The 21858-nt window shown below is 32.8% G+C and overlaps 1 protein-coding gene across 1 annotated transcript; it reads left to right on the top strand.

The window, feature by feature from the left end:
- The first annotated feature begins 3057 nt into the window (after window positions 1-3057).
- On the top strand, window positions 3058-21266 carry LOC134683438 (uncharacterized). The gene is made up of 10 exons (XM_063542726.1): window positions 3058-3192; window positions 3674-3826; window positions 7296-8687; window positions 9354-9548; window positions 10304-10492; window positions 10821-10976; window positions 11278-11636; window positions 15097-15187; window positions 15930-16009; window positions 19568-21266. Exons 2-10 carry the CDS (start codon window positions 3682-3684, stop codon window positions 20705-20707), a joined length of 3747 nt encoding a protein of 1248 aa, XP_063398796.1. The 5' UTR covers window positions 3058-3192; window positions 3674-3681; the 3' UTR covers window positions 20708-21266.
- Window positions 21267-21858: the final 592 nt, after the last annotated feature.

Genomic DNA, 21858 nt, shown 5'->3' with positions numbered 1-21858 from the left:
CCAATGGGTCTTCAATACAGCGAGAAAATCCCGCACCAATTCATTTTTTTGTTGTACCTTTCGTTAAATGAAAAATGATAAAAAAACAAAAACAAAAAAAAACAATACTTCTAAGCGACTATACAGTCCTATACACATTATAACCAAGTGAGATGACCATTAACACTGGTAAATATGACCTAAATCTTCACATATACATGTATACTGTGTCAGTTAATAATGATGTACGTTAAAATGACACAAATACACTAGTTAGGATGCAATAAAAATACGTCAGTTTAAGTGACTAATTAGCATGTATAAGTGTCAACAACATAATTAAAATACTTTCACATATTTTAGGAAGTTGCATGTTTACATAATTAATAATCGGCAAACTTCGTCATTTTACGGTATTAACCGATTCGTAAACCTGTACCGGAATTTCAACAAAACATATATATATATATATGACATTCATTTGATAATTTATTTTACTACGCATATGCACGAAAAGGAACAATGCGTAGGTTAACACTTCCAAAAACAGTACTACTTTCAATTAGTTTGGCCCGAAGTAGCTATAGTGTAATCGACTGCAAGGGAATCCATTAGGGAGCAACCATTAAAATCCAAGAGGGGGTTATGGTGGTTTTGTTATCAGTCAGAAAATGTTTTTCTAGCAAAGCACAAACATTAAGTTTTTCGACGCGATCAACCAGATGACTTTTTTTTCAAATTAAACACTATTTAATAGGTATTCAGAATAATTTGTTTGTCATCTCCTTGTGCATTATATTTTTTTTTTTTTATCAAATTGAGGATCAGAATACGTGTATTTTTTTACAGAAAACATTATCCCCCCCCCCCTTTTTCCATAGAAGTTAAATGGTCGTTCCACAATACGATACAACATATATGATATTTGAAGACAGAGAGAAGACCATATTTATTAAGAACAAAAACCGTTGTATAGAATGTATATTACCGAATATTCAAGCTGGGTTGTTTCTGGCTATAATGCAATAAAGTATAAGTTATTAGACTTCTAAAATATATATATTAAGGAGATGTGGTATGTTGCCAATGAGGAAAATATCCGACAAAGTTCAAATAAAGTGGATGTTAAATAATAGGCTACTGTACTGTACGGAAGTAAACAATGAAAAAAACTAATAACGTAATATACTATAGTATATATTCAGCTATACAAAAACACAATTTAGTTGTTCGTTTGTCTGTGAACAATGTCAAGTCGGTTGATCCAAATGAGGACGTTTGATCCGATTCCACGTGTACAGTGAATGTATGCTACCTGAACGTTTAAAAGAATCATCGGCACATTTCTCTTGATGGTTCGTAATTCAAGTGGTTGCTTGTTGCTCGTCAAAAATGTGTGTTCCTCTTCAATCATGATATACCATCATTTTCCAGGGACAGTCAAACGTTCCCCAACTATTCTGCATTTTGTCTCTATTGGCAATGTGTACTCGTCAATGACAATGCAAGAACTATCTGCCACTGGACGTTAAGTAACCAAAAATCGATCAATCGATCCAGCAGATTGTAAGAAGATAACCTCTTAATGGAATAATAATGTATATCCCTATCTAATATACTCTATTCTTTTCTTGTGGCAGGCATAATTTTCGCTTCATCCGTCATCATAGCCAAAGAGAAGAAACTAAATGCACATTTAAGGTGGTACCCAACACTTTCCGTAAAATTATTTGGCTCGTTTAATTTTCATAAAATTTTGACAAAGTATTTACTTTGACCCTTTTAGAAAAATATAAAAGAAATCAAAAGATTTGAACCAAGCGTTTTGTCAGAAAACTTACACTGGTTATATAACAGTTTGACAAACACTAACTTTGATCATTGAGAAGCTTTACATTGCCTTTACAATACACCTTAGTAAAACGTTTAGCTGAAATTACAGAGTTTTCTCCTTGTAGTGTTAGGTACCACCTTAAACCCATAAATTGAAAATAAACTTACAGCGTCATAGCCAAATAGGAAAAAGACAAGCAGGCGTATAACAGTGCATACAACACCAAAGAAAAACAAATACTGCCCAACACGAACCCCATTAAATATGGGGTGTGATCTCACATGCCCTTGGTCAAGTTATTTTTCAGGATCTTACAGAATCAATTGATCGCATATACAATGTTTTTTTTCTAATTTGAATATGTATGCATGCAACATCTGCTTTACACATTGATATAACCCTTCTCGTCTGAATCAAGAAGAAGAGATGTTGTACAAATTTTCTTCTTAATCATTTCACAGCAGTCTTTTTTTAAGTATTTCAATCTTTTCTAAATCTTACAGTATCATAAGCTACTACAATTTAATATATATGTCCTTGTACTTCACCCTCTTTGGTCAAATTTTTTATTTTTCTAAATAATTGTAAACACTTCAATTTTGGCAAATTGATAGTAATTACATGTATATTAAAGGGCATTTCCTCTATAAAGGACTCACTTAAATCAGAAACAGTTACAATTGCCAAATTATATACGAAGTGGAAGAGCATTGAGGACCCACAATTCCTAAAAGTACAAATACAGCTATGGTAATCCATTCCTGAGGTAGAAAAGCCTAGGTATGTAAAAACCACTTAAGTTAAGATATTCAATCGTAGTACTAATTCATCGTAGAACATTCAGGAAAACCGTTTGTTTGGAAAAATCTGTATGCATGTGGGCAGTGAACTCCATTAATTTCAAACTATTTTGCTTTACAAAATACCATCATCAAAATATAACCAAATATTATAATTATCGTCATTACATTTCTTTAATATTTACACTGTTATCATTAATTAACAGGCTAAACCCGTGGATAATTGTCTGATATTTTTTTCTGTAAAATTGAAATAAAACTGACCATAATCATTGGATAAAAGTAGGACAACAATGCAAGTAGGGAACAAATATATACTTTATTTCTTTTTTATCAGCTGATTTGTCAAAAACATGCGGTTTGCCTCGTAAAACTAACATCTTTTACCTGTGTATATTGGAGCACACCTGCGGTTTTATTAAAAGGGTGATAGAGTAAACGATGTCGCGATTTATTAATTCCTTTTTTAGACAGTAGGTAAAATACAGAAAAGACGTCAAACATGTGGATAAGGGATCGGAGATCATTTTATATAAATTAAAATGCATGTTTACAAATTAAAAACTTAAAACATAACAGGTAAGTGTGCATCTAATTATCATATTTAATAAAAATTAATTTTCTGATCCACAAGTAAATATCGTTATAATAGTTCGTTCCGTTTCATATACTGGGAAAGAAGACGAAGAAAATTCGATAATTTCAGAAATTGAATTGTACAGTTTACAGTACTTAGAAAAAAAAATAACTTTAATTGTAAATATCTTTTTATATGATTGAAAATAAAACAAAAAAGAACCATACAATAAAACGTAATTTAAAAAAAAAAACCAACACATTTTTCTTCTATTCTTTCGACTGTTTACCTAATTTAGAAGCATGTCGACGCACTTCAGGACAGCATGTTTTGCTTGTTTCTAAAATATTCATATAACATGTATTGACTCTATGTAAAAACCTATTTGGTAATTTTTCTTCTCTGCACATCAATTCCATAAGAAAATACTTTAAACAAACAAAATATATGTTTGATATTATTTTTTTTATTATTTATTTGTAGACATAATAATGAATCCAGTTCTGAGTCTTACAATAATTATAATAAACATCAATATGATTTATGGAATTCCGGATTTTAATCTGTTTCCTTTCGAGATAGACGAGGATTTACTTTTCGCTCTTGGATATCACCGATGGCATCAAAACAATCATGGTAAGACTATACATTATGGTCTGGAGGAGAGTCCTTAATTTCTGTATTCTGTATTCTCTAGATTTTTTTTCATCATTTAAAATAACGCTAATTCTGTAAAATTCTTACGAAATTATTTGATTTTTAATTATGTAATTTTATGATTTCTTTATTTGTAACTCTACAGTATACATATTTTTTATTGCAAATAATAACCTTTTTTCCTACAGTTATTTTGTATACCCTTGAAACCCATCATTATCAATTCCTTTTTTTTTTTGTATTGTTTCATTATTTAATATTCATTTTTGCCGTTTTTCTCTATTCCGTAAACCGCACCCAAGAACCTCTTCCAAAATAATTGTTTGAGTGGGGTTTGTTCTTTTCATTTATTCATTAGGAATTAAAGGTGGCACACTCTTTGGAAGCATTCCTAGTGCCTCCAAGATACTGAGTGTACTGAAATTGCCCTGACTTTTTACATTTTTTTTTAAATTGCATGTAACAATTCTAAGAAAGTAATAAGGTTTTGTTTACAATGGTTTTTCCTGTCGTTAACTTCACATTTGCGGTTTGTTAATGAACACCATCGTAAATCAAAACAGTTTAGAAGAGTAGGTTATTTCTTACTTTTTCTTTTAAGACAGTTCGTTCCTGCTAATGCTTATGCATGTTTTGTTACTTGTCTGTTTGTCTGTTTGTTAATTCTTATTCTCATTAATATATGTTATCTTCGTCTTGTTTATAGCTGTGCTTTTTAACTGTAGTACCGTACCATTTGTATGCCAAATAATAATTCTACATATATTATAAATACAAATGTATAAACTCGATTGTATGTTTTTAGTGAGCTAAGGTAAAGTAGAGACTTTTTAAAAGATTTTCGAAGGTTAAAAATACGCACTGCAGGAAATGAAACATTTTTCTAAAAGAAAGACGTTGTTACCCAAGCTTGATAACGCGTTGGTTGTTATCTAAACTTAAGCAAGTGTCCATCATGAAAATTCATGTTTTCAACATTCAAGATCGGTTCCATTGGCAGATTGTGACATCAAAACACCAAAACGCATATATAAGAGAGGAAAATATAACAAAGTAACAAAGTAGGACATGCATTTATTGAGATGTGGGCTTAATGTCAGTGAGACAATTTGTTACAATAAAATACACGTACATGCCAAGCTCTATGTCTTCTTCAAGTCGCAAAGGGAATATAAAATTGGCTCAGTTGTTAAATATTTACCCTTACGCCCCCCCCCCCTTTCCGCCAAAATAAAACAAAGCAAAGGAACTTTCGGCTCTATATAATTAATATAATTAATATAAACACGTTTTTCTCTTAGTTTTGGCATTGTTCAATACCTTTTAAACTCATCAAACCATCTTAAATATTGAAAGATACCCTTAAGTTCGGAGAAAACTACTACAAAGCAAAAAAAATCACATCCATTCAATATTTTTTTTTAAATGAATGTTGTTAATGGTTACTCCTTTCAGATGATTGACAGATGTAATTACTCCCTTTTGAAATATGCTGATGATGCATAAGTGACAAATTTCGTTTTATCATTTTTCGTTGTAATTTTGGATAAAATATGAAGTTAACAGAAATGCTAGTTTTTGACATATCATGATATGGCCTGGTGACCAGAGGTCAGACCAAACATTAATTTCAAATGGCAAGCAAACCTTTAAACTCATAGTAATTTATATCAATGTCGAATTTCAACACGAAATCGACGCTTTGTCTTCATCACTGTAAACTAGACAGGTGTACAGAATTAATAACAGGAGTTTCGTGTTGTGAAATGGGCACATTTTTTGTTTGTTTTAAAATATGTAATTGTTAAAAGGCGCATTCATCCAGAATTAATGTAAATCGTGAAATGTTTTAACATAGACCAATGGAAGATGTCAAAAATGAGAACATTAAGTTGAAATACTAAATTTTAAAAGTATTTCCCATATAATTTAAACTATTTTTGTACATGTAAACTATATATGAATATGCATTTTGTCTTTTGTTCGTCGTTTAAAGTTGGTATTTGTCTGATCGACAATCCTATAGTATCTTCCTATATATTCATAGGTAAAAATTCCTAAAAGCAATTTTTTTTTCAATTTATATTACATGATGAAGATTGTAAACAAATAAAAAGAAAGGAACATTTTTATCAGTTTTTTGCTTGGATCCAAGTCATGTAGCAAAATATCAGTATTTCTTCTTAGCAAATGGTAGTTACATAGTTGAAGGCCATTTGGGATTTTCCATATAACAAAAGTTATTGCATTATTATGCTAGTAGGTCGAACCTTTGTAGGTATTTTGTTTAGACCATGTACTTGTAGGTTTTGACCACAAATATGTAGGACACAAAGTCAAAGATATTTTATGAGCGTAATATTAATTCAACAACCATGGTCTGCTAGTTCAACTGTCCCTCGCTCCAATCATTAAGAAATCATTTATATTGAAAGACATATTTATAATGAATTTATCGTTAATGTCAAATTAACCATAATATGGTAAAACACCACTCGTACTTTTGCCTTTTATCTATACATAGGGATACAATAGACAAACAAAATATTAGCATAACTTGTATTATAAATTTATAATGCTATACATTATATGTCTTGTTAGCAGTCGTATAAATAGTTCTTGAAATTCTAGTTTGAATAAACTCATCATAGATACCAGGACTACATTTGGTAAAAACGTTAGACGCGCGTTTCGTCTACAAAAGACTCATCAGTGACGCTCGAATCCAAAAAAGTTTAAAAGGCCAAATAAAGTACAAAGTTGAAGAGCATTGAGGACCAACATTTCTAAAGGTTTTTCCAAATACAGCTAATGTAATCTATCATGCCTGAGGTAGAAAAGCCTTTGTATTTAAAAAATCTTAATTTTGTAAACAGTCAATTTATAAATGTAACCATGCATATCAATGATAATTCATGTCAGCATAAAAAGTGCTGACTACTGGGCTGGTGATACCCTCGGGGAAATAAATATCCACCAGGAGTGGCATCGACCCAGTCTTAAATGATTCGAGTTAATTGACTAAGTTTGGTTATTTCGATTTTAAAATATAGTTCAAGTTGGTAAAATGCAAAACCGTCGTAAAGATGATAAGGAAAACATATAAACTGAGAAATGTTTCAAACTTGCATTGGTAAATAGTTCAGTCATAGAGAAAATGAAAACAAATATAATTCTTATGTCATTTGCATATTTGGAGATTTGGAAATTTGCATATGATTGATCCAAAAGTCTTTGCTCTATGGTCGGATTGTTGTCTCTTCGAAACATTCCCCCATTTCCATTCTCAATTGTATTCTGGTAGCGAGTTTGAAATAATACGTTAATACGATTGGTCCAAAAGGTTTTAGCTAGCGATTTTGAAGTAAAATGTAATTCTATCTTTATGTATCTTACACCATGATTGTAGTGAACACGTCTTTATGTATATTTTGACATCTTTTTTTAGGCCTAACTAATAACTGGTTTCAAAGAAATACTTTACCAAACCACAACGTTGCAAATATATTAAAACCAAGACAATCCTTAAAAAGTTGGCTTCTGCAGCAGATTTCTAAGTCGAAGATTCAAACATTTAGGACGTCATCTGCCTCGTCATCAACGCGGCAAAATGAAGTCTCAACACCATCGCTTCTGAAATTACTTTCTACGCAGACGCAACAGGAAGTGGAACATATAAACTATTCAAATGACGATGATTCGCATAAAAACGTTTACCATAAAAATTCAGATTTAAGCTTTGAAAAATCAAAGGACAATTTGAATGCTGAAATAATTGATCTTCCAGTGAATAAGTTCGATACTATTCCACAATTTAATTCACATCAAAGTGCTTCAAAGGAACAATTCGACTCACATCAAAGTGCTTTAAAGGAACAGGACAGCTATCCTTCAATAGATAAGAGTAACACTGTTTCACCTTATGTTACTACTAGAACACATGCAAGTACCATTTCGGAAACTTCTGTTTCAGAATCATCAACTACTAGAAAAACATCTGTTGAATCCAAGCTGGATCAAAAAAGACATAAAACAAAAAATGTTGAAAAAAATGTTGCTATGGTGATAACTACGACAACGGCGGTGCCTAGTACTATAACCGTTGTAAAAATTTCACCTGAACCATCAACGATTTCGCTTCTACAAGATGTCCGTAAAAACCTTAGCAATGGGAAAACGCTAGAATCCGGTGGCTTGACTTTTTTTGATGAAGAGAAAAATAAAGATACTGTACAATATTTACAGCCGATGAAAAACACCGAGGAGATATTTCGTAACGACTTAAAACAAATATTTAAACACGTGACCACAACTCCTGGCTCAAGTTTGCTTGACCCACAATACACAATCACCAAAGAATACAAGCCTGCAACTGTCGAATTCAGACCTTTATCTGAAATCTATAAAATTGTTACACCTGCATATAGAGACATTATAAGTAGAAATAGTTCCAAGGATACAATTTCTGTTCGATCAAGACAAAATGGCGAGATATTTTTAAAAGTGCAAAATGATTCTCCATTCAGTAAACAATCTAAAGATAAAACACACGAGGAAAACAGGATATTTCACGTGCCCTCAGTAACTGCAACAACACAATGGCCTTTTCTAAATGGATTAACAGTGAATTCATTTGATTCTACTTTCAAATCACCCATTGAAAGTCATGAATCTTTGGTGGCAGCTCCGACAAAATCTACTCCAACTAAAAGATCTTCTGCTGTTGGGGTTCCAGTACAACTACCTGTTATTTCATCAGATATGGTACAAGAAAATTATCTTGCTAATATAGCCATGAATAATGGGAACATTGTGGCTTTAGAAAGGATTGCTGCTCAAGGTATGAATTTTGTGTTTTTTTGCATTCCCTTTTTTTTTCTTTCTTGTGGTTTTATCATTATGTCGTGTGTGACGCACTCTGCATGCATACGTTATTAAGCTCTAAAAAGGTAGGAAATATACACAATTTAGCATTTTTTCATTACGCAAAAAATATACGTTAAGAATGTCTAAAAACAAGCTACTTACTAATTTGAAATTTTAAATCATGTCCAGTAGCCAATATATCAGAACAAGCGAGTTCAGTGTAAGCAAAATGAAACAATGCTTTACAATATATCAATGTATCGAAGGATAAGACACAGCCGTTACGTCCAACCGTACAGTTCGTGTAAAATATTAACTTAAGCATCCCGACGTATAATGCATATTGAATTCAGGGGTAAAGGAAACAAGTGCATAATGATTGTCCTTCTTTATGAGTTCTGACAATGAAAATAATTATATTCTATAAACTAATTATAGAAGTTCAACAATTCTTTTATAGATTCCTTTATGGTTTGGTTTTTCTCATTCAAAAGACCGAACCGTTGCCTATAACTACTTACAATTAACCATATAATTTCATCTTTGTAGAATATATCTGTCTCATTGGCATTATACCACATCTTCTTATCTTTATATATTTGTGTTATACAATGCATGGTATTCCATTTGTCCATTTTAGGCGCATGTACTGGTTGTAAGATGGAGAACGGAGCCGGTTACAACAGCCACCCGACAGATTGTAATAAATATACTCAGTGTTTGTTCGATAAAGAAGGTTTGGTGACAGCATTCTACAGAGACTGTCCGTGGGGACAATATTGGAACCAGGACATTCTCTCCTGTCAACCACCAAAACATGCAATGTGTAAAAATGGTATGTATCTTGAAGACCGTTTTCCAAAAAATATTACAGATTTCTTAAGTTATACTATTTTATTCTATTTAAGGGGCCTCGAGGAATCAAAATAATAATTTGCATAAATTAAAAATAACACTTTATTATTTTTTTAATGAAAAGACAAAATTTTATTAAAACAAATTTGGTGTGTAAGAACAGTTTTTTTTATAGATTTTTACCTTCAGCAGAAAGGTACAATCGAAAATAAGATTAGTCAGAGATGTAACTAATAGTATCGTAACACATTGAAAGGTGTACTTTATAAATGAAATATGAAGAACGAGAATAGGGTGTAATCATATGCAATAACCCAACGTCACATACAATCAAGAGACGACTTAAAGGTCTCCAATGATAGACACATGTTTATGCAATAGTTCAAACTAACATTAATCACTGACTCCATCTATATAATTATTCCATATTTTAACATTAACATGATTTAAAATAGTTTGAAAGTTATAAATCATATTTTTTTTCTTTTTCATTTAAAAAACTATTATTCAAATTGTTTTAAAAATTCATGTACTAGGATGTTGTTTACTAAGAAAAGAAACTTTCCGGTTTGAAGATCCGTACTTGCATATCCGGGTTTAACTTTAAATACTTTGAATTATGCGTTTTTAGCAAAGAAGAAAAACAAAGTCTACACGTATTCATTAACCAAATCTTAATATATCAAATATTTTCCATTGGAATATTTTTAATATTTAGAAATTTTCTGTTTGCAGATCCATGCTTGAATGTCCGGTTCGAAACCTATGCAGCTAAATCATCTTGTAAAGCTTATTGGGAATGTCAAGGTCATTCTGTCCCGATGTGTTGCCCTCAAGGTCAAGCTTATCTCCCTAATGTCGGCTGTGTTCCAGATACCAGTTGTCATGATGAATGCCAGTCGGATAATGTTCCAAAATATTCAGGTAAACCACCAATTGAATGTACATGTGTACATGTTTTTAGCTCCTCGCATGTCAGGGTGAAAGACAATGTTCAGGTACATAAAATCAAACATGACCTTTACAATACATATGTACTTTAAAACTGTATTTGTATGGTAAACATACATTATCGCTCTCATTTGATTTCAACTGAACCTGAACAGAAATACAATCAGATTGGTTTTTCAGCAAGATATAACCTAGTTTCAATTATTGTGATGAAAATATTGCATACACCGCTGCCGTTGATCTGAAATCAAACGATTACTTTTAACAGTCTATTCAAACGCAATGTTTATTTGTTTTGCAGGGTGTGACAAGCGTATTCATTCGAGTGATCCCGCCATGTTTGAACAACTGGTACCTGGTCACGGCTGGGTCAAGATGCATTGTGCCGCTGGAACACAGTTCAGTCCTGCAGAATGTTCCTGCTCGTTGACTACGTCCAGTAAATATCTCCCACAAGGTAAATTGATAGCGATTTATTGTTTGTTGTTGTTTTAAGTCCAGTGGCACATGTTTCATAAAGGATAAGCAGAAAAGTACATTTTAGTTTTAAAGCTCATGCAAAATAATTGTGCAAATACAAAACTTTTACCGGATACAAAAGATGAACAAAGAATAATTGCTTGACGTAAATATAATGCGTGTATAACAGTTTTTTTGGGGACACTGAAATTTATTGAGGGACAACGTCTTTCTTCGTTTAAGAAATAACCGCAGACTTGCATTTCTTTGTGATGTATGTTTTTCTTGTATCTTTACAGAATGCAAGTCTCTAATGTTTCTGGAGTTTACAAATCACATCAGTGATAGTTCCGGAAATGACGTTTTTGTCAGCAATGAAAATGTTCAAGTCAAAGACGGAGTAGCATATTTCAACGGAAGTGCTCGACTGGTTATTCCGCAATTTACAAACGCCGAACTTGGAAATAATTTTGGATTTCGGATTAGATTTAAAGAGACCAAGGCATTTCCTAGCAGTGGTTTGAGGCAGAGCATAATCAACAATGGCGACTGTGGTGATCTTGGGTCTGTTCGATTGACCATAAACGACAACAATGTAGAGTTTGGTCTTGAGACAGATGGTGAAGAAAGACATAAGGAACTGAGTATACGAAAACCAGTAAGTTAATACTCAAGTTTAGTCATAACATATGTTCTTATTCTGAATTCTCTGTCTGTTCAGGATTCACGCTGATAAGTCCTCCTTGCTGACCGCACGTTACCATGCTTGTCTAGTATTTTCAAGCTTAAACATGAAAGACCTTAAGTCACTTTGAAAATGTCTTGATTAGAGTCTCGAGCACGACGCATTATAAATCTGTACATATCCCAGTAATATTTGTTTTTATTTTAAGAGCATTTTTATGTTCAATGATAAAACCAAATGAAAAATAATCATGTTTTTAAATTTTACAAATAAACCATTCATTAGTAAATTCCAATGTACATGATAATTTATTAACCACAACACAGGGCATCTCAAATACGTCACATTGACTGACGCAAGGTTAATTCCATTTAAGTAGGTGTCAAAAAGGAGGACATGAACTTATGTCATTTTATTTTTCTCCGAAGATGACACTAATTAATGAATTCTGAGTGTGTTAGGGTACTAGGGAGAATTTGCAACTTAAAAATGTCAGATATTTCTGTAGGAACACGTTTCATAATTAAAAAAAAAATTATGCAGATTAGGGTCAGTAAGTAGGCTAATGAGTAATTAATTTACCCTATTCTACTGACACATTTTCCTAATTGGAATGCCACATTTATTTATTTTATTGTGCACTCAATGTTAGTCTACGGTTCTGTTTTGTAAGGTTAGAGAACCAAGAATAAAATACAAAAATGTAAGAAGATTTCACAATGGGATACGCCCACTTCCCACTTCCCTAAATTGCCAATACAACGAAAAGGTGGAGTTAAGGAATCTCCATGTATGTGTATAAATTTTCCCCAAAATCATGCAGATTAAAATATGGATTATTATAAGATCTGCACAATAGATTTTGATGTTAAGGATTTTTTGCAAGTCTTTTGTAACTCTGCTTCAATAATTTGCTGCTCAGATACAAAACACATTTATTCATGGCATATGTATACATGACTTTCTTTAAGTTACTACGGGTACCTTAAATCACCAAAACAAGGAATGCACGAAGCACTTAGATACAATGAAGCTTCTTTGGTCTCTGCAAGTTTCTATGACTTTTAGTCGCTAGTCAAGGATATTTTTACGATAAAATTTTTGAAATCCTTTCCAATCCTCGTTCTAATATAAATGATACTTATCCGTGAAATGTAAGAAAGTTGAATCACCTGAGAATAAATTTAAAAAAAGTATCTTTTAATTTCTTATGTAAGGAATACATTAGACAATACATAAATACCATTTTTAAGACCATTTCTGAATATTGTTTGTACAGTATAAAAGTATGACAAATTTACAGAACTCGAAGGTAAATACATGTACTTAGTCTAGATTATATCAAATTGGACATCTTTGTGACATGTAAACATGCAATGAACATGTTTAACCCCGTATCAATCTATCCCAAGTTGGGAGTCTGAAACTTAGTGTTGTTTGTTGCTGTGTTACAGACTTGATTATCTTTATTTATTTTTGCACATTAAGGTGGTACCTAACACAACAGGGAGATAACTCCATAAAATCAGCAGAACGTTTTAATGACGTTGTGTTCTTAAGGGAAATTATTAAGCTTCTCAATGATCAAAATAAGTGTTTGGCAAACTGCTATCTAACCAGTGTAATTTTTCTGAATAAACGGCTGCTTCAATTTTTTTGATTTTTTTTTTATATTTTTGTCAAAGGGTCAAAGTAAATACTTTGACAAAATTTTAAGAAAATTAAACGATCCAAATCATTTTTAGTTCAGGTGTTAGGTGCCACCTTAATTAGGCCGTGACTTTACTTGTTTACATATCCTTTTATAGCTAACTATGCTATATAGGCTTTGCTCATCGTTGAAGGCAGAATGATTACCCATTATAGCTGTTTATTTATGTATCATTTGGTCTTTTGTGGGAAGTTGTCTCATTGGCAATCATACCACATGCATCTTCCTTTTAGAAGTCAATGAGGAATAATCATTAATTCATAAATTATACTTCAATCACATTTTAGCTACGTCGATATTTAGTACACAAAATAAATCGCGGTAAAAAGCAGCCAGTTATAGGAACTTTATAAGATCTAAATCAAGGCATCAAAATTTTAACAAAATGTAGAAAAAACAATGTCATGTTCGCGTTATTATTGTCAAGATGGTAGACATTTATGGTAAAATTTATGGTTAACATGTCGTCCCAACTGTGAAAAATGACAATTAAAGAAAACAAGTTATTATATGTGTAAATGTCAAATAAAGCACAATCTATTATGTTATGCGGTCAGTCATCAATGACCTTAACAGCTATGATCAATTGAAAATTTAAAGAAAAATGATATTGTTTTGTTTTGGTATCTGTTTGAATTGTTAAACAATTCGTTTATTTTGATTGCTTGTTGTCTGCTCTATGGTCTTTGACACATTCCCCATTTCCTTTCTCAATTTTATTAATGTTGAATTTGGCAGGTTTTTCTTTCATATCCCCCGTTTTTTTTTATTTTTACTTTGGCCTTTTTGTTTATATTTTATAGGGAAAATGATCATTCTAAAGTCTATGTTTGTTGATAAGATATAAATTTGTAATATAAGTTAATCATAAGTGTACAAAACAGGAATTGTTAATGCACATTTTATTGCTCATATCCAGTCGCAAACATTACACAAATAAATGCGATGATATTATTAACACAATAACTATGAATTAAGGAAGACTTGAATGGCTATTTGATATGCATTTTAGTAAATATACTTTACGTTTGAATGGTTTTATACTATTAATTTTTTGGGGCCCTTTATAGCTTACTATTCGGTGTGAGCCCGAGCTCCGTGTTGAAGACGGTACTTTGACTTATAATGATTTACTTTTATAAATTGTGACTTGAATGGAGAGTTGTTTATCATTGGCAATCATACCACATCTTCTTATATCTATAAATATAATATTTCCATTGTTTTTGTCTTATTTTAATGATTGTTTAATGAATAGATGATATCAACCCTTAGGGAATAAAATTACATAGTCAATAAAAGTACACACTATATGCAAGTACGACCGTACGTATTCAAATATGTTTCGTAAACGTGTACATGTACGTCATTGTTTTCATTGTCTTACATGTACATGTATGGATAAAATTGCAATACATATTTGTTTTCATTACTGTGGATTCATTATTATTCGTTGAAAAACATTTTTTTGTGGATTTCGTGGGTACAGGTTAATCATAAAATTAATTTAACTGATCAACGAATTACACATTTCCTATAGGTTTTGTATACAGAGATTGCCAATGGTATTACTACGAAATCTAATTTACGAAAATTGATAACCACAACATAAAATAATCTACTGTAACAGTAAATTTGTGTAGAAATTTAAAGATTAGAATAGTCTTATGAGTTGACGCTAACGTGTCATTATTTCTGATAAAACTTTTTTTTTATTTGTAGTCAGTCGAATGGACAGAAGTTGTTTACTACGTAACTGACAATAAATTGAATGGATGGGTTAATGGAGAGGCAAGCTCAGTAAAAGCTTCAGGTAAAGATCTCAAATCAAACCATGGGAATGGAAAGCAGAGTAGAGAGGACGGGTGGGGGTGCAAATTATCACAAGAATTTTTTTTTTTAAATCAATAACTAGGAAAACTGCGAGACATTACACTCTAAATCAAGATTTCTCAATACGGCCCAACACAAACTATTGATGTTGCTCCATTAGTTGCACCCGCCATGCTGATCATTAAATGTCGGTGATAATTATTCGGGGATATCACAGTCAAAGACAAAAACACGACACAGGATCAACGATTTCAAAAAGCAAAACATACAATAAAAAAGCAAGGAAATGCAAAATGTATATAATAATTATAAATAAAAAACTTATAAACATATGATTTACATCAACACAAGAAAAGTTCTGTACACGAGTCAAATACAAAAATAAATTTCAATCAATATGCTACATGTATTTACAGAATCAAATCACATGAACTAGATAGTAAAAAAAGAAATATTGCAAAATCAGTGTACATGTGTACATGCAAAACATCAAGACAAAGCAAAGGAACAGCGTTTCTAATGCTGTTCTTCATTTCAAAGTCATAATAAGCCTCAACTCGCGCCAAAAGAAAATAAGGTGACATTCATTTTAGATGCAAGAAAAAAAACTCAACTTTTTCATTGAAATGCTTGAAGTTGAATGGTGTACAAAATTTATGCTAGGGAATGAGCTTGTCTTTTTGTTAATGAAAGTATGTAATATTTCATTTTAATATTTTTAGGTCAGATTGAGAAGAGAAAATGCGCACTTCAAATAGGTCACGGTGAAGGATTCAGTAACTTTGTTGGTTTTATAGACGAGGTAAATATTTGTCAATGATTACATGTTTGTTTCATAAGAAGCCATACTTTTGATTGGCTGAAAAATATATTTCAGCATTCATGACAACACGTGCGATTCATGGCACCATAACAAATATGCAGGAAAATACACGAACGAATTACTTCGTGGCTTCCTCCTAACGTTCTTCCGTCAATTTTTTCTTTATCTTAATACAATTTCGAATTCAATTGTTAAATTTCCTGCTTGACTTTAAGGTTCAAAGACGAAATAAATGTAACATCAGTTCTTTTGTATACCGCTGAATCAGTTGAATTAATGACTGTAGTGCAGGGGAGTAATAGACGTTTTGCTACAAGAGTGAAACCGAATGTTAGACTGTTTTATACATATGTGACATCGTATCGTTTTTTAGCTCACCTGGCCCGAAGGGCCAAGTGAGCTTTTCTCATCACTTGGCGTCCGTCGTCCGTCGTCGTCCGTCGTCGGTCGTCGTCGTCCGTCGTCGTTAACTTTTACAAAAATCTTCTCCTCTGAAACTACTGGGCCAAATCAAACCAAACTTGGCCACAATCATCATTGGGGTATCTAGTTTAAAAAATGTGTGGCGTGACCCGGTCAACCAACCAAGATGGCCGCCACGGCTAAAAATAGAACATAGGGGTAAAATGCAGTTTTTGGCTTATAACTCAAAAACCAAAGCATTTAGAGCAAATCTGACATGGGGTAAAAATGTTTATCAGGTCAAGATCTATCTGCCCTGAAATTTTCAGATGAATCGGTCAATCGGTTGTTGGGTTGCTGCCCCTGAATTGGTAATTTTGAAGAAATTTTACTGTTTTTGGTTATTATCTTGAATATTATTATAGTTAGAGATAAACTGTAAACAGCAATAATGTTCAACAAAGTAAGATCTACAAATAAGTGTTTAGGAGTTATTGCCCTTTATATTCAATTTTTAACCATTTTTCGTTAATTAAAGTTATCTTTTACAAAAATCTTCTCCTCTGAAACTACTTGGCTAAATTAATCCAAACTTGGCCACAATCATCTTTGGGGTATCTAGTTTTACAAAATGTGTAGCGTGACCTGGTCAACCAACAAAGATGGCCGCCACGGCTAAAAATAGAACATAGGGGTAAAATGCAGTTTTTGGCTTATAACTCAAAAACCAAAGCATTTTGAGGAAATCTGACATGGGATAAAAATGTTTATCAGGTCAAGATCTATCTGCCCTGAAATTTTCGGATGAATCGGTCAATCGGTTGTTGGGTTGCTGCCCCTGAATTGGTAATTTTGAAGAAATTTTGCTGTTTTTGGTTATTATCTTGAATATTATTATAGATAGAGATAAACTGTAAACAGCAATAATGTTCAGCAAAGTAAGATCTACAAATAAGTCATCATGACCAAAATGGTCAGTTGACCCGTTTAGGAGTTATTGCCCTTTATAGTCAATTTTTAACCATTTTTCGTAAATTAAAGTAATCTTTTACAAAAATCTTCTCCTCTGAAACTACTTGGTCAAATTAATCCAAACTTGGCCACAATCATCTTTGGGGTATCTAGTTTAAAAAATGTGTGGCGTGACCTGGTCAACCAACCAAGATGGCCACCACCGCTAAAAATAGAACATAGGGGTAAAATGCAGTTTTTGGCTTAAAACTCAAAAACCAAAGCATTTTGAGGAAATCTGACATGGGATAAAAATGTTTATCAGGTCAAGAACTATCTGCCCTGAAATTTTCAGATGAATCGGTCAATCGGTTGTTGGGTTGCTGCCCCTGAATTGGTAATTTTGAGGAAATTTTGCTGTTTTTGGTTATTATCTTGAATATTATTATATATAGAGATAAATTGTAAACAGCAATAATGTTCAGCAAAGTAAGATCTACAAATAAGTCAACATGACAAAAATGGTCAGTTGACCCCTTTAGGAGTTATTGCCCTTTATAGTCAATCTTTAACCATTTTTCATATATCTAAGTAATCTTTTACAAAATCTCCACTGAAACTACTAGGCCACAATCATCTTTGGGGTATCTAGTTTGAAAAATGTGTCCGATGACCTGGCCATTCAACCAAGATGGCCGCCACGGCTAAAAATAGAACATAGGGGTAAAATGCAGTTTTTTGCTTATAACTATGAAACCAAAGCATCTTGAGCAAATCTGACAAGAAGTTAAATTGTTAATCAAGTCAATATCTATCTGCCCTGAATTTTTCAGATGAATTGGACAACTGGTTGTTGGGTTGCTGCCCTCCAATTGGTAATTTTTAAAGAAATTTTACCGTTTTTGGTTATCTTGAATACTATTATAGATAGCGATAAACTGTAAACAGCAATAATGTTCAGCAAAGTAAGATTTACAAATAAGTCAACATGACCTAAATGGTCAATTGACCCCTTAAGGAGTTATTGCCCTTTATAGTCAATTTTTAACAATTTTCATTAATTTGGTAAATTTATGTAAATTTTTACCAAATATAGTTCTCTGTTACTAATGGGCAAAGTTCATGATAGATATAATTGTAAGAAGCAAAATCGTTCAGTAAAGTAAGAACTTCAAACACATCACCATCACCAAAATACAATTTTGTCATGAATCCATTTGTGTCCTTTGTTTAATATGCACATAGACCAAGGTGAGCGACACAGGCTCTTTAGAGCCTCTAGTTAACTGATGGCTCTGCTTATAATGTACAAACAATTAAAAAAAATATAGCTTAGAATAAAAAAAACAATAATTGACAAAAAGCAATACTTTAAAGATCAGGAGTGTGTCTATGAATAAATTACACGATTCCTTTAATTTAAATATTCACAGACACAACCCTGATCATTGAAATTATTGTTTTTTGTTCACCCAATGATAAAACAAAACATCGGAAATCTAGTTATAATTGTCCTGAAAGGGGAGAGTTCTTAATTTTCAAATTCTTCATTGTTTTAGCTTTTGTATATTCTTTATATTAAAGTACCTTTAATTTTTCTGTCCGTTATTAATTCCATTCTTTATATTATAGCACATAGTCATATTATTGTTGTGACCCTTTTTCTCTTTTTTGACTCATGTTTTTATACATTTGTCTATTGTGTAAACCCTACCCAGCCTCTGTTTGGCATATAACCACAGTCTCCACAGAACTACACACTGTCTGTATTTAAAGCTTTTATGGTAAACAGTCAAGAAATAATGTGAATTATAGATACAAATAAAGTTACATGTACTATCAAAGATGTGTAAAACACAACAATTCGTTTAAAAGACATTAAATTTAAAGATAGCATAAAGCCTAAGGATAACCACTGACATACATTAGGCGGTTACATTTTGTTTATATCATTCATGGTTGGTCTTAGATGGATTTGGCTATTTTTTTATGTCATTTTTGGTATAAAGAGTTTCAACGTTTTCGGTCCTTATACATCCTCTGATTTCAAATATTCGGCATTTTGAGCGTTACTGTTGAAGGTCAATCAAGAAAATCGCTTCGAACACGTGAAAGGTGTTACTTATTTTCATTTTTTTAAGTTTGTAAATCCCCTTAATGTTAATTTCGATTTTTATATTTCAGGTGGAATTCTTTAGATGTGATTCGGGTGACTGGAAACGTTATTCATCCGTAAATCCGATATTACCGATCGTCACACCAACTAAATCGATTACAAAATCTACAACAAAGAGCCCTATAACCTCCACGAAAAGGTCAACCGAAAAAAGTACCTTGTCAAATAATGGAATTTTTGTTACCATACCAACAGAACCAGCTACCATCCCACAGACAACAAGATATTGGATTGACAAAACACTTCCGCCGATTGATTTTCAAACGCTTCCCACATTCACAACACCTCCAACAACAGAGCCACCTACTGTATGGTTGCGTCCCATAACAACAACACCGTTCAACCAAGAAACTACAACAAAGTACAAGGAAGTAACTACCGCACACGTTCGTTCTACGACACCATCACCGTGGGAATGGAGAACAATGCCACCTATAATACCAGTTACTTGGCAATATACAGTTACCTCAACAACACCAACAACGCCATATGTAAGCTCAACGGCGACACACACTATTCCGTCAACCACTGTTGTCGAAACTACACGAGCCACAACAAGTCGAAACACGCCATCAACTACGACAGACGCTAGTGAGACTACTACACTAACGACTCCATCAACATCAACTAGTAAAACGACTTCGGTTACAACTCCGTACCCATCATCAACTACGGTACATGCTAGTACAACTACAACACAAACTGTTCCGTCTACTGTTACCACCGAAACAACCACTGCTTTAACATCTACGAGCACACCTACAACTACCTCATATGTTGACACTTCGACAACACAAAGTACGCCATCAACAACTTCTACTACAACCACTATACGCACACCTTCAACTACCTCATATGTTGAAACGACAACTACATTCACCACTCCATCAACTACCACAAGTAAAACATCTACAGCAACAACGGCACCAAGTACACCTTCAACTACCTCATATGTTGACACGACAACAACCTCTACTACTCCATCAACAACCACATTATCTAGTACGACAACAGAAACAACACCTGTTCCAATCAAAAGTACAACATTATTAACAACAACTGTTGAATCAACAACTGTGCCGACCACGACTTTACGAAAAACAACTTTGACTTTACCCACAAGAGGGGCAGCCCCTGATCCTGCATGATGAAAATGAGATCATTTGTTTTATTGTTTACGTCTCATTCACGATGAATTCCTAAGGGATGCATTTTAAAGCTAGAGAATGCATTTCACCGTTCACCGTATACAGTGACAAACCTGTAGCTATGTTATCCATGTGTTAGTGAGATAATGAAAGGCACATATCCAAAAACTACAGAGTTGTGAAATTAGAAATCCATCAAAACATTTTGTGTACAGATTATTTAACTTACAATAGATTTGTCAATACCAAGTACGTTTCTGGACATTGTGTAGCTTTTATACACCTTTTGTTTTCGTATTACAATGTTATTTAAGATAAACTGTAGTCCGATTGTAATGAACAATGGCTGTCCTTACTTCTTGACAAAAAGGGGTACCAGTTTATTGAAAAATACTGTTGACATCCCTGTGAAAGGTGGTGACATTGTTGCCAAGACTGCTATATAGTGCTGACATGTTGATATTTGACTCGAGTTGTAAATATGTGTTTTATTTATTCTGTATTTTGTGATTACTATGTATCATAGTTCCTTTTTATAATTGCAACATAAAACAGAATGTTATTAGATTATTTACATAATTGTCATTTTTTTTCGAAGAGCACAAAGGAAAACATATTTACCAAAAACATATGGGGTATGTAGGATACGTCAAATCACAAAAATAATAAAAAACTTGTGAGGTTTTTAATTGGCCACATATGGAGCAGGATCTGCTTACTCTTTTAGTGCACCAGCTATAATTCCCAGTTTTTTTTTATGGTGTGCGTAATGCTTAGTCTTCTCCCCATAGGAGACATCCAAATGAGACCATCACAAACAGCCATAATAGGTCATCGTACGACATTCCGCAATGAGCAAGCCCATACCGCATAGTCAGCTATAAAAGGCTCCGAAATCACATATTACAATGTATGTAAAACAACAGAAATGCAAAAACGAAAGGCCAAATTAATTTGCCAAAAATAACCTATACTGTTGCCATGGCGTTGTCTGTTTATTTTCAAATTAATAGTTTGAATGTTCATTTGATATTTTTAGCCTTTCTTTTTGCAACTTTACCGTGAGTCCAAGAAAATCGGTAAACAAACTTTTAAGTCTTATCGCGGTGCTGGTGACTCATTGGTGCATGGCCTTCGGCTTTTTTTTCTGT

The sequence above is a fragment of the Mytilus trossulus genome, chromosome 9 (assembly GCF_036588685.1).
Source record: "Mytilus trossulus isolate FHL-02 chromosome 9, PNRI_Mtr1.1.1.hap1, whole genome shotgun sequence".
Lineage (NCBI taxonomy): Eukaryota > Metazoa > Mollusca > Bivalvia > Mytilida > Mytilidae > Mytilus > Mytilus trossulus.
The sequence above is the reverse complement of the archived record's forward strand: the minus strand, read 5'-3'. Positions and strand labels throughout refer to the sequence as shown.